This window comes from Fundulus heteroclitus, unplaced genomic scaffold (assembly GCF_011125445.2).
Source record: "Fundulus heteroclitus isolate FHET01 unplaced genomic scaffold, MU-UCD_Fhet_4.1 scaffold_263, whole genome shotgun sequence".
Classification (NCBI taxonomy): Eukaryota; Metazoa; Chordata; class Actinopteri; order Cyprinodontiformes; family Fundulidae; genus Fundulus; species Fundulus heteroclitus.
Window position 1 is genome coordinate 149,452 of NW_023396673.1, and position 15,765 is coordinate 165,216.

General features: G+C 37.7%; 1 protein-coding gene across 2 annotated transcripts in view; it reads right to left on the reverse strand.

The window, feature by feature from the left end:
• LOC105921954 (interleukin-15 receptor subunit alpha) overlaps positions 1-15,765 on the reverse strand; it is a 45,301-nt gene that overhangs the window by 15,601 nt on the left and 13,935 nt on the right. For both annotated transcript variants that reach the window (XM_021313721.2, XM_021313720.2), the window contains exon 4: positions 14,355-14,384. In XM_021313721.2, coding sequence (XP_021169396.1) covers positions 14,355-14,384 — 30 coding nt within the window. The remainder of the gene's footprint in view (positions 1-14,354; positions 14,385-15,765) is intronic.

Sequence of the window (15,765 nt, forward strand, 5' to 3'; positions counted from 1 at the left end):
ATTTATAGATTTTTTTCATCACGCCATTTTCACCTACCTTGGTGACAAAATTGTCTAAAAAACAACAAACAACTTTAGCCTACTCGCTCAATTTTCGATCTACATGCACAAATTATACATCAAAACGTAGGTATTTCTGTCTGGATTCAGGAAATCAAATTTTATTTTTTATTTTTATTTTTTTACAAGTAACAATTAAATAACTTGAACAATTGATATAAATGAATGATGATAAATGAATTTGTTTAATTTATTTAATTTATTTTGTATTCAGAAGTTTTAAGAAAACATTAAATTATTTATTTATTTCTGTATTTATTTTTAAATATGGAAGACTTGGTCCTCCATACTCCAGGGCCTAAACAAGAGTTCATCTAAAGATGTTTTAGAACTGATTGGTGACCTTTAGTTTATATTTCATAAAGTTAGTTATAAGTAGAGTTATGTGGTTTTATGTTTTTTGGATACAATCCGGGTTAGCACCCGAACATCCCTTTCAGACAGCTTCCTCGTGTGTCCACAGTTAATCCTGTTGGATGTGGTTCGAAGTTTTAAGAAAACATTAAATTATTTATTTATTTATGTATTTATTTTTAAATATGGAAGACTTGGTCCTCCATACTCCAGGGCTCAACAAGAGTTCATCTAAAGATGTTTTAGAACTGATAGGTGACCTTTAGTTTATATTTCAGAAAGTTAGTTATAAGTAGAGTTATGTGGTTTTATGTTTTTTGGATACAATCCAGGTTAGCACCCGAACATCCCTTTCAGACAGCTTCCTCGTGCGTCCACAGTTAATCCTGTTGGATGTGGTTCGTCCTTCTTGGTGGTATGCTGACATTACCCTGGATACCGTGGCTCTTGATACATCACAAACACTTGCTGTCTTGGTGATGCAAGGCAAGGCAAGGGAAATTTATTTATATAGCACAATTCAGTACAGAGACAATACAAAGTGCTTTACATGATTAAAATATAGCAAAATAAACGCAAGTAGGAATAAAATGTAGCTACAAAATAGAATAAAAGCAAGTAGAGATAGAATGTAGAAACAAAGAAGAACATTAAAAACAGTAAAACAGTTTAACTAGAACAGTCAAAGGCAATTGTAAACAAATGTGTTTTCAATCTTGATTCAAAAGAACTCAGACTTTCCGCACTTTTACAGTTTTCTGGAAGTTTGTTCCAGATAAGCGGAGCATAGGAACTAAATGCTGCTTCTCCTGGTTTAGTTCTGGTTCTAGGTATGCAGAGTAGGCTGGAGCCAGAAGACCTGAGTGGTCTGGATGGTTGATACACTGATAATAAGTCTGTGATGTATTTAGGTGCTAAGCCATTTAGGGATTTATAGACTAACAGAAGTATTTTAAAGTCTATTCTCTGAGATACAGGGAGCCAGTGTAAGGACTTTAGAACTGGGTTCATGTTCTCTACTTTCTTAGTCTTAGTGAGGACGCGGGCAGCAGTGTTCTGGATCAGCTGCAGCTGTCTGATCCACTTTTTAGACAAACCTGTGAAAACACCGTTGCAGTAATCAATTCTACTAAATATAAACGCATGGATTAGTTTTTCCAGATCCTGCTGAGACATCAGTCCTTTAATCCTGGAAATATTCTTCAGGTGATAGAAAGCTGACCTTGTCACTGTCTGTAAATGCTTTTGGAGGTTCAGGTCTGAGTCCATCACTACAACCAGATTTCGGGCCTGATTAGTGGTTTCTAGCTGAAGCGACTGAAGCTGTGTGCTAACTTTTGATCTCTCCTCTATTGGTCCCAATATTATTACTTCAGTTTTGTTTTTATTCAATTGAAGAAAGTTTTGACACATCCAGCAAGAGGTGCGCCAACAATTTGTCCTCCTTTGAACTCACCCATGTCACCCATAATGTTGTGTGCATTGCAATATTTTGAGCAAAACTGTGCTCTTACCCTGCTAATTGGACCTTCACACTCTGCTCTTATTGGTTCAATGTGCAATTAATGATGATTGGCCACCAGGCTGGTCCAATTTAGCCATGAAACCTCCCACATTAAAATGAGAGGTGTTTCAGTTTCATTGTCCAACTCCTGTATATAGTGTATTTCACTTACTGAATTGAGTTACTGAAATAATTGTCCATACTTTTATTTATTAAGATTTAATTCTAGTGTTTATGTAAGGCAGAGGTTACAAATGTAAATGTTACAACCTTTTGTTTGGACCGTTTTTGCCTTTTCTTCTTTCTATTAAAAACGGCTCTGCGAAAGGAAGTGGAAACAACACCCCCAAAATGACGCTTGTGGCCAAAAAGTGTATTACGTCAGTAGTGGTTTAGGACTACCGTAGCAAATGAATGGGAAACGTTGACCGTCGGCTGTCGCCAATTAGCTCATTAGCTGCGTCTCAGATCGATATACGCAGTTTGCAGCTCTGCAGACGCAAAGTTTTCCTGGTCGGCAGGTTTTGATGAAGACAAATCTTTTTCACTCAGAAGGTTTGATTTAAAATCCCCAAGCGATGAGAGCCTACGACCAAGGAACTCGGAAGCTTTGCCTTTGAAGGTCACGCCCACCACCAGGCGGGCGCCTTCTTCAACTTCTTCAGAAGTTGAACGATTCTAGTTAGGCGCCCGCCTATGCATTGAAAATGCATGGCGGAGGCCTTATGCTATGCACCTAATAAGGGTTTCTTTATTATTATTATTATTATTATTATTATAGTACCGTTAATACAGCCCGAACCGTAGGCTGTACCCCCACAAACTATATATCAAAACGTGCGTCTCGACGCCGCGATCAGGGCTTTTTGTACTTGACGCCGTTTTGACTTACAGTTGGAACAGAATTCGCAAAAAACACTTCTTAACACAATTGACCTCTCAATATTGCTCGGCTGAGCACGACACTGGTGTTTTGGTCGAGTGGGTTAGGTGTCGGGCTGCAAAGCAGAAGATCGTAGGTTCGACTCCAAGCTGTGCCAATTTCAGAGAATTACATTTTCACCCAATATTTCATTTCCCTTTGGCTTTAAAAAACGATTTTTTCATTTAAATCATTAGCCAGATTAATTTATTCAGCATATATCTTAAATATACCAAATACAATATTTCATTTCCCTTTGGCTTTAAAAAACGATTTTTTCATTTAAATCAATAGCCAGATTAATTTATCCAGCATATATCTTAAATATACCAAATACAATATTTCATTTCCCTTTGGCTTTAAAAAACGATTTTTTTCATTTAAATCAATAGCCAGATTAATTTATCCAGCATGTATCTTAAATATACCAAATAGTACAATAAAACAATCAAATTCATCACAATCTCTTTAATCTTACATATGAAAAGTTATCCCTCGAGCCCTGACGTCAATAGTCCGTCGATTTAAACAAAAATACGCCGCACAGTGTGGGGTATCGTTAGTGTGTTCAGCTTGAATCAGCAGGTTAGGGTAGCAGGTCGACCGCCCCAAGATGGCGGCCGTATTCAAATTCATCACAATCTCTTTAATCTTACATATGAAAAGTTATCCCTCGAGCCCTGACGTCAATAGTCCGTCGATTTAAACAAAATACGCCGCACAGTGCCGGGGTATGGTTAGTGTGTTCAGCTTGAATCAGCAGGTTAGGGTAGAAGGTGGACCGCCCCAAGATGGCGGCCGTAATTCGAGGGGCGCTGTGTATTATTTAGAGCAGACAAGCAGTACTCTTTGAGTTCCGGGTCAGAGGTGAACTCCTCCATCTTGTGGCTTGCTGTGCTGTGCTGTGCTGTGCTACCGTTTTTCCTAAATTACTGAAGGATATTGTTGAATCAAGTCCAATTTACCCAGACGAAGGGTGTTCCATTGGGTGTTTTCCTTGCAACTACGTGACGGTGAGTCGTTTATTTAATGTCGGTTTTATATTATGGTAGAAATGCGGTGGCTAGGCTACACGGCACTGAGGGATGGAAGAGCTGCATGAAGCTGACACCCCACCCACAGAAAAAACTCCGTTAAATAGACGGAATGGTTAGTGCTTCGCTTGTGCAGGTTTGTGCCGTTAAAATTAGCGTTTGTGCTGTTTTGGTTTTGAAGATATTAAAGAATATTTGTTAAGGTCATCCAGAATTCACCATCTCCCCATTTTGCTTCGAATCCGATCAAACTGGGCTACTTTTTTTAGTGCTTCGTTTGTGCAGGTTTGTGCCGTTAAAATTATCGTTTGTGCTGCTTTGGTTTCGGAGATATTATGAATTTTAATTTCAGCCGATGACGTCATCCCAGCCCGCCGCTTCAAAATAAAGTGCTACGGTAAATCATATGTTATTGCCGTCACTGGAAAAAACGTAAGTCTTTTTAATATATTTCTACTGATAAATCAGTAACATTACTATGAAGTTGTGTCATCTACCGAGCCTCCCCCCCCTACAGCATTCTTATAAAATGATTTATATATTCCTGCTTATTGGCAAAGATCTCTTGGGACACATGTTTTTGTTTGTTTTTTTTAGTTTCCTGACTGAGGGGAGAGGCTGAAACAGTCTCTGTGCAGGATGGCTGGCGTCCTTAATGATGTTCCTCATTTGTGTAAAAAGATGTGGTCAGATCTACCTTTTGGTCTCAACACTTTTCTCAAGAATGCAGTTATTAATTTTATATTTTTCTTTTATCATGCAAGTTGTTTTAGCTGCTATTGTAAAATGTGTGTTATATTGTTTTGTACTTTATTCCTAAATAGATATTGCGATTTAATTTGTCTCATTTAAAGAACTTTACTTTAGATAGCAATGTCAAGTGACATTGCCAAAAAAGGCATTTCATTTATTAGAATGTTCAACTGTTTTCATAAAGTCTATTTTTCCTAATCAGAAGGGTTTATTCTTCTTCGAGAGTATAATGTTTATAACATTTTCAAAAAATAACTTGGTTATAGTTGATCTTAGTAGTCATAGTTCATTACTCCTCTGAATTAATTAGAATAGCAAACCTTTATTGCTCTACAATAGGGAGATTTGGGGGTGTCTGCACCTAACAAAAGGGCAATTAAAGTATACAGGCTTATATAACGCAGAAAACATACCCAAACTAAAATCAATAACAGAAAAACTGCAAAAAATAAATCACACTGGTCAGCCTATAAAGTATAACAACACTGTAAGGAACGATCTCCTAAAACGTTCCTTTGTCCACCTAAGCTAAACCTTTAATTAGGCTGAAGGACCATTCCACTTTTTATTGGCTTTATGCATGAAGTGGGAAATATTGTTCAACTATGAATATATTGACTGAGATCAGCGTGGCCCACCGCGACCCGAGTCATTGGATTAGAACGGGAGAAAATTAAAAATTATTATAAAAAAAATACAAAGTACAGTAGGACAAATAGTGACTCGTGTGTATTTCACTGCTCTTTTGACTGAGGCGCTGCATCCGTGACTCCGCTCTGTAGCGTTTTTTTCTTCTAAAGCCCGCGGTGCAGGTGAGTTTTTTTTTGGGGGGGAAGAACACATTTTTATCGGTAGTTGTCACTCTTTTTTCAAAAAAGATTCTTATAAACCGACACGCCACCTGATGAGAACTGTAATGAACGGCTCATCAATGCAAATCCGTGAAGCAGCGAGACCGTGAAAGGTGAACCGCAATATAGCGAGGGTTCACTATATATATATATATATATATATATATATATATATATATATATATATATATATATATATATATATATATATATATATATATATATATATATATGCTGTTTATTCACTAATGTCTAACAACAACTTTGTATCTCCTAGTATTAGAAAACTTACATTCTGATCAAAAATATAAACAATGTCTTTTCATCTTGCTTGTGAAAAGTTATCCCTCGAGCCCTGACATAAATAATCCCTCGATTTAAACAAAAATGAGCCGCACAGTGCTGAGGCATCATTAGTGTGTCAGCTTGAATCAGCAGGATTAGGTATCAAGTCGACCGCCCCAAGGTGGCGCCCGTAATTCCTGCGCAAGCGACAGTCAATGCGGGGTCTACTCTTATATTATGTCTATGGACACAACCATGTTAGCGGCTAACGCTTAGCATGTTGCTAACCGGAAGTAGCTCTAGGAAGGTCTCACCAACTTCTGCTTCACAGAGTTTGTACTTCCTTTAGTAGTTTGTAATGCCTTTAACATTTTTATTCACATATTTCATTTTTTCATGTTACATTGAAGTATTTAATCATGTTTTAATAACACCAATTTTCCATGCTGCTTGGATGCAGACCTTCTCCTGTCGACTGTTTTTTTTGGGGAGGCTTAGTTGCTAAATGAGGCCGATCTGACACATGGCCTTTGGTGAGCTTTGGTGACATTAAGTATTGGCACCCTTTTTGAGGAACTTCCCAGTACAGGATTTGGACCAAACTAACAGAGTACAATCACCCGGTGATACTGGACACAACCATGTTAGCGGCTAACGCTTAACATGTTGCTAACCGGAAGTAGCTCTAGGAAGGTCTCACCAACTTCTGCTTCACAGAGTGTGTACTTCCTTTAGTAGTTTGTAATGCCTTTAACATTTTTATTCACATATTTCATTTTTTTCATGTTACATTGAAGTATTTAATCATGTTTTAATAACACCAATTTTCCATGCTGCTTGGATGCAGACCTTCTCCTGTCGGCTGGTTTTGACGAAGACAAATCCTTTTCACACTCAGAAGATTTGATTTAAAATCCCCAAGCGATAAAAGCCTACGACCAAGGAACTCGGAAGCTTTGCCTTTGACGGTTACGCGCACCACCAGGCGGGCGCCTTCTTCAACTTCTTCAGAAGTTGAACGTTTCTAGTTATTGTTTTTTATTCTTCCGTCACCGTTAATACAGCCCGAACCGTAGGCTGTACCCCCACAAACTATATATCAAAACGTGCGTCTCGACGCCGCGAAGTGTGCTATTTGTACTTGACGCCATTTAAAGTTACCGTGGTGACAAAATTAACCAAAAACCACTTCTCAAAACCACTTCCTAGACACAATTGACCTCTCAAAAATGCTCAGCTCAGCATGGCACTTTTTTTTGGTACAGGGGTTTAGGTGTTGGGCTGGTGCACCAAAGGTCGCAGGTTCGCAACCCGCTGGGGGGTACCCAATATATTTTTTTTCTTTTTTACAAGTAACAAATAAATATTTTGAACAACTGATATAAACTAGAAACCTTCCTAGAGCTACTTCCGGTTAGCAACATGTTAAGCGTTAGCTGCTAACATGGTTGTGTCCAGTATCACCGGGTGATTGTACTCTGTTAGTTTGGTCCAAATCCTGTACTGGGAAGTTCCTCAAAAAGGTGCCAATACTTAATGTCACCAAAGCTCACCAAAGGCCATGTGTCAGATCGGCCTCCTTTAGCAACTAAGCCTCCCCAAAAAAAAACAGTCGACGGGAGAAGGTCTGCATCCAAGCAGCATGGAAAATTGGTGTTATTAAAACATGATTAAATACTTCAATGTAACATGAAAAAATGAAATATGTGAATAAAAATGTTAAAGGCATTACAAACTACTAAAGGAAGTACAAACTCTGTGAAGCAGAAGTTGGTGAGACCTTCCTAGAGCTACTTCCGGTTAGCAACATGCTAAGCGTTAGCCGCTAACATGGTTGTGTCCATAGACATAATATAAGAGTAGACCCCGCATTGACTGTCGCTGCGCAGGAATTACGGGCGCCACCTTGGGGCGGTCGACTTGATACCTAATCCTGCTGATTCAAGCTGACACACTAATGATGCCTCAGCACTGTCCGGCTCATTTTTGTTTAAATCGAGGGATTATTTATGTCAGGGCTCGAGGGATAACTTTTCACAAGCAAGATGAAAAGACATTGTTTATATTTTTGATCAGAATGTAAGTTTTCTAATACTAGGAGATACAAAGTTGTTGTTAGACATTAGTGAATAAACAGCATATATATATATATATATATATATATATATATATATATATATATATATATATATATATATATATATATATATATATATATATATATAGTGAACCCTCGCTATATTGCGGTTCACCTTTCACGGTCTCGCTGCTTCACGGATTTGCATTGATGAGCCGTTCATTACAGTTCTCATCAGGTGGCGTGTCGGTTTATAAGAATCTTTTTTGAAAAAAGAGTGACAACTACCGATAAAAATGTGTTCTTCTCCCGAAAAAAAAAAACTCACCTGCACCGCGGGCTTTAGAAGAAAAAAACGCTACAGAGCGGAGTCACGGATGCAGCGCCTCAGTCAAAAGAGCAGTGAAATACACACGAGTCACTATTTGTCCTACTGTACTTTGTATTTTTTTAATAATAATTTTTAATTTTCTCCCGTTCTAATCCAATGACTCGGGTCGCGGTGGGCCACGCTGATCTCCGCAATTTGAAGCCTTCAGTTCGTATTGATTAAAATTATTATTTTACAGCTTATTTGTAAATAATAATAATAAAAAAAAAACGTTTATATAGTACTTTCATTTGTTAAACAAATGCTTGGGCCGGTAAAAAGGTTTTGTTCTATGGTTTCAATATACTATAGTGTATTTAATTGTATATAATAATTGTAAAAAAAATAAAGGTTACTACTTTACAGATTTCGCCCATCACGGGTTCTTTTTGGGAAGTATATGTACATATGTACATGTACAAATGTGTTTGTTTATATAGCAATAAAAAAATTATAAAAAATGTGTGTGTGGCTGTGTTTTGAAACATACATACATCATGTCAGAATATTCTATTACTTTTAACCCCACTAAGATTATTTAAACGCACTGGACCATTTGTTATAATAGCTATAGTTTTAAAGTTTTAAGCTAAACAAATGTGAAAATTAGTTCAACATTAAACGAGTTATAGTTGATTAAAATTGATTCTGCACCTGGTTAACACATTAGACTGAGCGGAGTTGTCAACCGCCCCAAGATGGCGCCCCTAAATCTCGTCAGCGCCTATAGGCGAGAGCGGTCGATGCGGGGTCTACTCTTTATATATGTCTATGGTTGTGTCCAGTATCACCGGGTGATTGTACTCTGTTAGTTTGGTCCAAATCCTGTACTGGGAAGTTCCTCAAAAAGGGTGCCAATACTTAATGTCACCAAAGCTCACCAAAGGCCATGTGTCAGATGCTGACACCCCACTCACAGAAAAAACTCAGTTAAATAGACGGAATGGTTAGTGCTTGGTTTGTGCACATTTGTGCCGTTAAAATTAGCGTTTGTGCTGTTTTGGTTTTGAAGATATTAAAGAATATTTGTTAAGTTCATCTAGAGTTCACCATCCCATCATTTTGCTTTGAATCCAACCAAGCTGGTCAACTTCTTTAGTGCTTCGTTTGTGCAGGTTTGTGCCGTTAAAATTAGCGTTTATGCTGCTTTGGTTTCGCAGATAATATAAGTTTTAATTCCGGCCGGTGACGTCACCACAGGTCGCCGCTGCAAAATAAAGCGCTACATTGTTATTCCTTTGCTGGTGCTGAGCTGGAGCCAAAGCAAACCAGAGTGGTCAACTTCTTTAGTGCTGTGTTTGTGCATCTTTGTGCCGTTAAAATTAACGTTTGTGCTACTATGGTTTCGGAGATATTATGAATTTTAATGTTGTTATACTTTATAGTCTGACCAGTGTGATTTATTTTTTGCAGTTTTTCTGTTATTGATTTTAGTTTGGGTATGTTTTCTGCGTTATATAAGCCTGTATACTTTAATTGCCCTTTTGTTAGGTGCAGACACCCCCAAATCTCCCTATTGTAGAGCAATAAAGGTTTGCTATTCTAATTAATTCAGAGGAGTAATGAACTATGACTACTAAGATCAACTATAACCAAGTTATTGTTTGAAAATGTTATAAACATTATACTCTCGAAGAAGAATAAACCCTTCTGATTAGGAAAAATAGACTTTATGAAAACAGTTGAACATTCTAATAAATGAAATGCCTTTTTTGGCAATGTCACTTGACATTGCTATCTAAAGTAAAGTTCTTTAAATGAGACAAAATAAATCGCAATATTTATTCAGGAATAAAGTACAAAACAATATAACACACATTTTACAATAGCAGCTAAAACAACTTGCATGATAAAAGAAAAATATAAAATTAATAACTGCTTTCTTGAGAAAAGTGTTGAGACCAAAAGGTAGATCTGACAACATCTTTTTACACAAATGAGGAACATCATTAAGGACGCCAGCCATCCTGCACAGAGACTGTTTCAGCCTCTCCCCTCAGTCAGGAAACTAAAAAAAACAAACAAAAACATGTGTCCCAAGAGATCTTTGCCAATAAGCAGGAATATATAAATCATTTTATAAGAATGCTGTAGGGGGGGGAGGCTCGGTAGATGACACAACTTCATAGTAATGTTACTGATTTATCAGTCGAAATATATTAAAAAGACTTACGTTTTTTACAGTGACGGCAATAACATATGATTTACCGTAGCACTTTATTTTGAAGCGGCGGGCTGGGATGACGTCATCGGTTGAAATAAAAATTCATAATATCTCCGAAACCAAAGCAGCACAAACGATAATTTTAACGGCACAAACCTGCACAAACGAAGCACTAAAAAAAGTAGCCCAGTTTGATCGGATTCGAAGCAAAATGGGGAGATGGTGAATTCTGGATGACCTTAACAAATATTCTTTAATATCTTCAAAACCAAAACAGCACAAACGCTAATTTTAACGGCACAAACCTGCACAAGCGAAGCACTAACCATTCCGTCTATTTAACGGAGTTTTTTCTGTGGGTGGGGTGTCAGCTTTACGCAGCTCTTCCATCCCTCAGTGCCGTGTAGCCTTGCCACCGCATTTCTACCATAATATAAAACCGACATTAAATAAACGACTCACCGTCACGTAGTTGCAAGGAAAACACCCAATGGAACACCCTTCGTCTGGGTAAATTGGACTTGATTCAACAATATCCTTCAGTAATTTAGGAAAAACGGCAGCACAGCACAGCACAGCAAGCAATAGCAGCCACAAGACGGAGGAGTTCACCTCTGACCCGGAACTCAAAGAGTACTGCTTGTTGTCTGCTCACACAGCGCCACTCGTGGACAGTATAGGAACTGCAGGAACGAAGTACGTCTTTTTCAGTAATCATTGTTGAATGATGATAATGCGATGATTTCTGTCACGAGGACATAATGCAGTGTTGTTCTGGCAGCCATCCCAACTAATAAAAATAAGATTTAAGATTAAAATAGTACATTATAGTAGTAAAATAAATACAATTATTGTGGTTTAAGGACAAGTTTGGTACCTGCATTAAGGTTAATTTCAAAAGGTACTTGTCATTTTCAGACTAAAAAACATTCTAAAAAGATGTTCTAATTCAGTGAATATGACTGGATATTTAAACAGAAAATAATAATGAAATTAATTATTCTTTCAACTAGCAGTTTTTGAGTATGACTAAAATTCAAGGCAGTGAAGGAGGGTAACTGATAAGTGATGGCTGATGGTGGAGAGCTTGCAGGCCTGGCTTCGGTGGAGAAGCAGCAAACAACTGTGGCAGGAAATGTGACTTTCATTTCAATGCAATGCAATGCAAAACTGGAGAACAGTAGAAATCAGTAGAGTGAGAAAATCTGGCCCTGATGTCCTCCAGTAGTCTAAGCCTGATTGTAGGATGTCCCTGAACTCTCGTTACATTACAAAGTTTACAATAATAAGGAGAGCCAGCGAAATGCTTGAGGCAGGATTATACAGGAAAAGGAGGAGATTAAGTATAATATAAAATAAATTAATAAACAATACATACAATACTTTAATGTTTTCTTAAAACATCTGAATACAAACTGTCCCAAAACATGTTAAATAAATTCCTTTATCATCATTCATTTATACCAGTTGTTCAAGTTGTTTAATTGTTAATTGTAAAAAAAAAAAAATTATTATTGTAAATTAGAAATGTCCCGTGCTCCTGAATGCAGCTTTCAGACGCTCGGGAACGCATCACACTGGTCTGAGAATGCAGCGCGGAGTAGAGGCACGTTACTGCTTAAGACAAAGCTTTGCCGTTTGTAAAACTCATGTCGGCTGGCACGGTTTATTGTTCTGTGTGAATGACAACAGACCACAACAAATGAGGCTGCTAATGAGCCAACAGGAGAAGGTCTGCATCGAAGCAGCATGGAAAATTGGTGTTATTAAAACATGATTAAATACTTCAATGTAGCATGAAAAAATAAAATATGTGAATAAAAAAGTTAAAGGCATGAGGTGAACTGTATTGATTTAAATTGAAAAATCGTTTTTTAAAGCCAAAGGGAAATGAAATATTGGGTGAAAATGTAATTCTCTAAAATTGGCACAGCTTGGATTCGAACTTTCGATCTTCTGCTTTGCAGCCCGACACCTAACCCACTCGACCAAAACACCAGTGTCGTGCTCAGCCGAGCTTTATTGAGAGGTCAATTGTGTTAAGAAGTGTTTTTTGCGAATTTTGTTCCAAATGTAAGTCGAAACGGCGTCAAGTACAAAAAGCCCTGATCACGGCGTCGAGACCAACGTTTCGATATATGGTATGTGGGGGTAGACCCTACGGTTCGTGCTGTATTAACGGTACTATAATAATAATAATAAAGAAACCCTTATTAGGTGCATAGCATAAGGCCTCCGCCATGCATTTTCAATGCATAGGCGGGCGCCTAATAATAATAATAATAAAGAAACCCTTATTAGGTGCATAACATAAGGCCTCCGCCATGCATTTTCAATGCATAGGCGGGCGCCTAATGAATGAATGATGAAAAAAATTGCAACAGCAAGAACTACCCCCCGGCCAATACAGCACCACTCACCTGTGGGAAATGGCACTACACACCATTTTTGTCAAATGTTGAGTTCTGGGCCCAGATTTGGTGATGCTTAGTTGCTAAAGGAGGCCGATCTGACACATGGCCTTTAGTGAGCTTTGGTGACATTAAGTATTGGCACCCCAACACACCATTTTTGTCAAATGTTGAGGTCTGGGCCCAGATTTGGTGAGGCTTAGTTGCTAAAGGAGGCCGATCTGACACATGGCCTTTAGTGAGCTTTGGTGACATTAAGTATTGGCACCCTTTTTGAGGAACTTCCCAGTACAGGATTTGGACCAAACTAACAGAGTACAATCACCCGGTGATACTGGACACAACCATGTTAGCGGCTAACGCTTAGCATGTTGCTAACCGGAAGTAGCTCTAGGAAGGTCTCACCAACTTCTGCTTCACAGAGTTTGTACTTCCTTTAGTAGTTTGTAATGCCTTTAACATTTTTATTCACATATTTCATTTTTTCATGCTACATTGAAGTATTTAATTATGTTTTAATAACACCAATTTTACATGCTGCTTGGATGCAGACCTTCTCCTGTCGGCTGGTTTTGACGAAGACAAATCCTTTTCACACTCAGAAGATTTGATTTAAAATCCCCAAGTGATAAAAGCCTACGACCAAGGAACTCAGAAGCTTTGCCTTTGACGGTTACGCGCACTACCAGGCAGGCGCCTTCTTCAACTTCTTCAGAAGTTGAACGATTCTAGTGTACTTATCTTCTTGCTCAGTTGTGCAACGCGGCCTCCCACTTCTTTTTCTACTCTGGTTAGAGCCTGTTTGTGCTGTCCTCTGAAGGGAGTAGTAAACACCTTTGTAGGAAATCTTCAATTTCTTAGCAATATCTCACATGGAATAGCCTTCATTTCTAAGAACAAGAATAGACTGTCGAGTTTCAGATGAAAGTTCTCTTTTTGTGACAATTTTGAGCGTTTAATTGACCCTACAAATGTGATGCTCCAGAAACTCAATCTCTTCAAAGGAAGGTCAGGTTTGTAACTTCTGTCATCAAGCAAAAACATAAAATGGCCAGGGCTGTACTTTTGAGAATTATCGATATCGATCAACATGATTCTATTTTATTGATATGTTGTTTTTTTCTAAATCATCCAGCCCTAGTGGACACAACTTTTTTAATGAGCAGACGCCTAATACGTGAATATTTTTTGGGGGTTCTACATTTATACACAGGGGCATGTTAAAAAATGATTGTGTCTTGGAAGATTCATTCACTTTTAAAAGTGAAGCTCATATGGAGTATTAAACACACACGGGGAAATCATGACACAAAACAATGTGTCCACTACAACTGGCCTACGACTACGACTGTCCACTATGACTGAACTTGCAGCGCCAGAACCATATCTGCACCATATTCAGTGTGAGCCCAGCATTAGTTTCTACAACTCTATAACAAACATTTTACTCTTTAAATCATAAAATGGTAATCTACGTTAAGCATTTGTAAAGCATTCCTCCTTGAATGTGCAGCCAAACCTGGATGTTTTTGGAGATTCTGATTTTTGATTTTATAGACCAATTCTTACCTGGCCAGTTTGGTGCCTCTGTTGGGAAACCTGGAGCATAAAAAATACATTAGACAATTCATCCATCAACTTATTATTATTAAATATAAAATAAGTATATAAGAAAAATGAAGGAGAAAAAAAAACAAGATAAATCCAAACCACTAGATTTAATGTATGTTGATGATGCATTGTTATTCATACGAATGTCCAAATTCAAAACTAACATAGTTATTGCCAATCTAATTTATTTACTATTACACAGAGGGCGTTTTGGCTTGATTGAAAAGAAAACGACCACTATCCACAGAAACGTCAGCGACAATAAAGCCGAGGAAGGAGTAGTGAATAAAATATTACTAAAAAATAATCAAAACGAATATTGTAGAAAATTGTTAGCTTCACACATAAATTAAAAACCCATTCTATTTCTTAAATGTATAGTTCTGACAAGGATGGGGCCCTCTATGTACAACTGTGGTGTTTGTACATCTGTAATCCAGGTGGCTATTTGGTGAATATATTAGTAGGAGAACTGTCAGCATCCCCAGGGATGTGATTACTTATTTTAGCTCCCAGGGGATCCTGCATCTGGTTATTTTGTTTTCCCTAGATCCTCCTGTTATACGTTTAGTTTTCTGTTCTGTCACGATTGTAGTTTTGTTATTAGTTTGTTTTGTACTTCTTTCTATTTTACCGATTCTGTCTTAGGGTCTTAGTTTTGGTTTATGGAATAGTTTGAGTTTTGTTGTGGTTTGCTTTTGTTCTTCGTTTTATATTATCAGTCAGGGTTCTGCAAGCTTTTAGTTCAGTTCTGTTCACCTGCCAGCTCACCTCCCTGTTTTCACCCAATCAGTTTGTCACTCCCCTATCAGCAGTCACCAACCTATCAGTTCTTCTTCTTCTGTTTTATGGCGGATTAGCAGGCCAACGTAAAAGGTGCATTTCCGCCACCTACTGATCTGGAGTGTGGAGTGCACAATATTGGAAGACTACGCAATGAATCAATGGAGGGAAAACCGTAAATAATTAAAAAACAAAACAAAAAAATTAATTAATTAATTCTACAACTAAATCCTATTCATTGTTCATGTATCTTTTAGGTATTTGAATGAATGACTCTTGTCTGTCTTGTCTCGTTTCCTAACAATAGTTTTATTGAATTCCCATCAATTCCTATCCTTCCCAACTCTTGTATTAACTTCATTCTCTCCTTTACATATGCAGCACACTCAAAAATAATATGCTGCACAGTTTCTGGATCTCCGCATTTGTCACAATTTCCTGTTTCCCTATTTTAAAAAGACTGTAGTTTAATGCAGTGTGACCAATTCTTAGCTTTGAAATAATTATATCTTTTTTCCTATTTCCATATCTTTTCCTCTCCTTTCCAATAAACTCCTGAATCTGATATAAATGTCTTCCTTTAGAC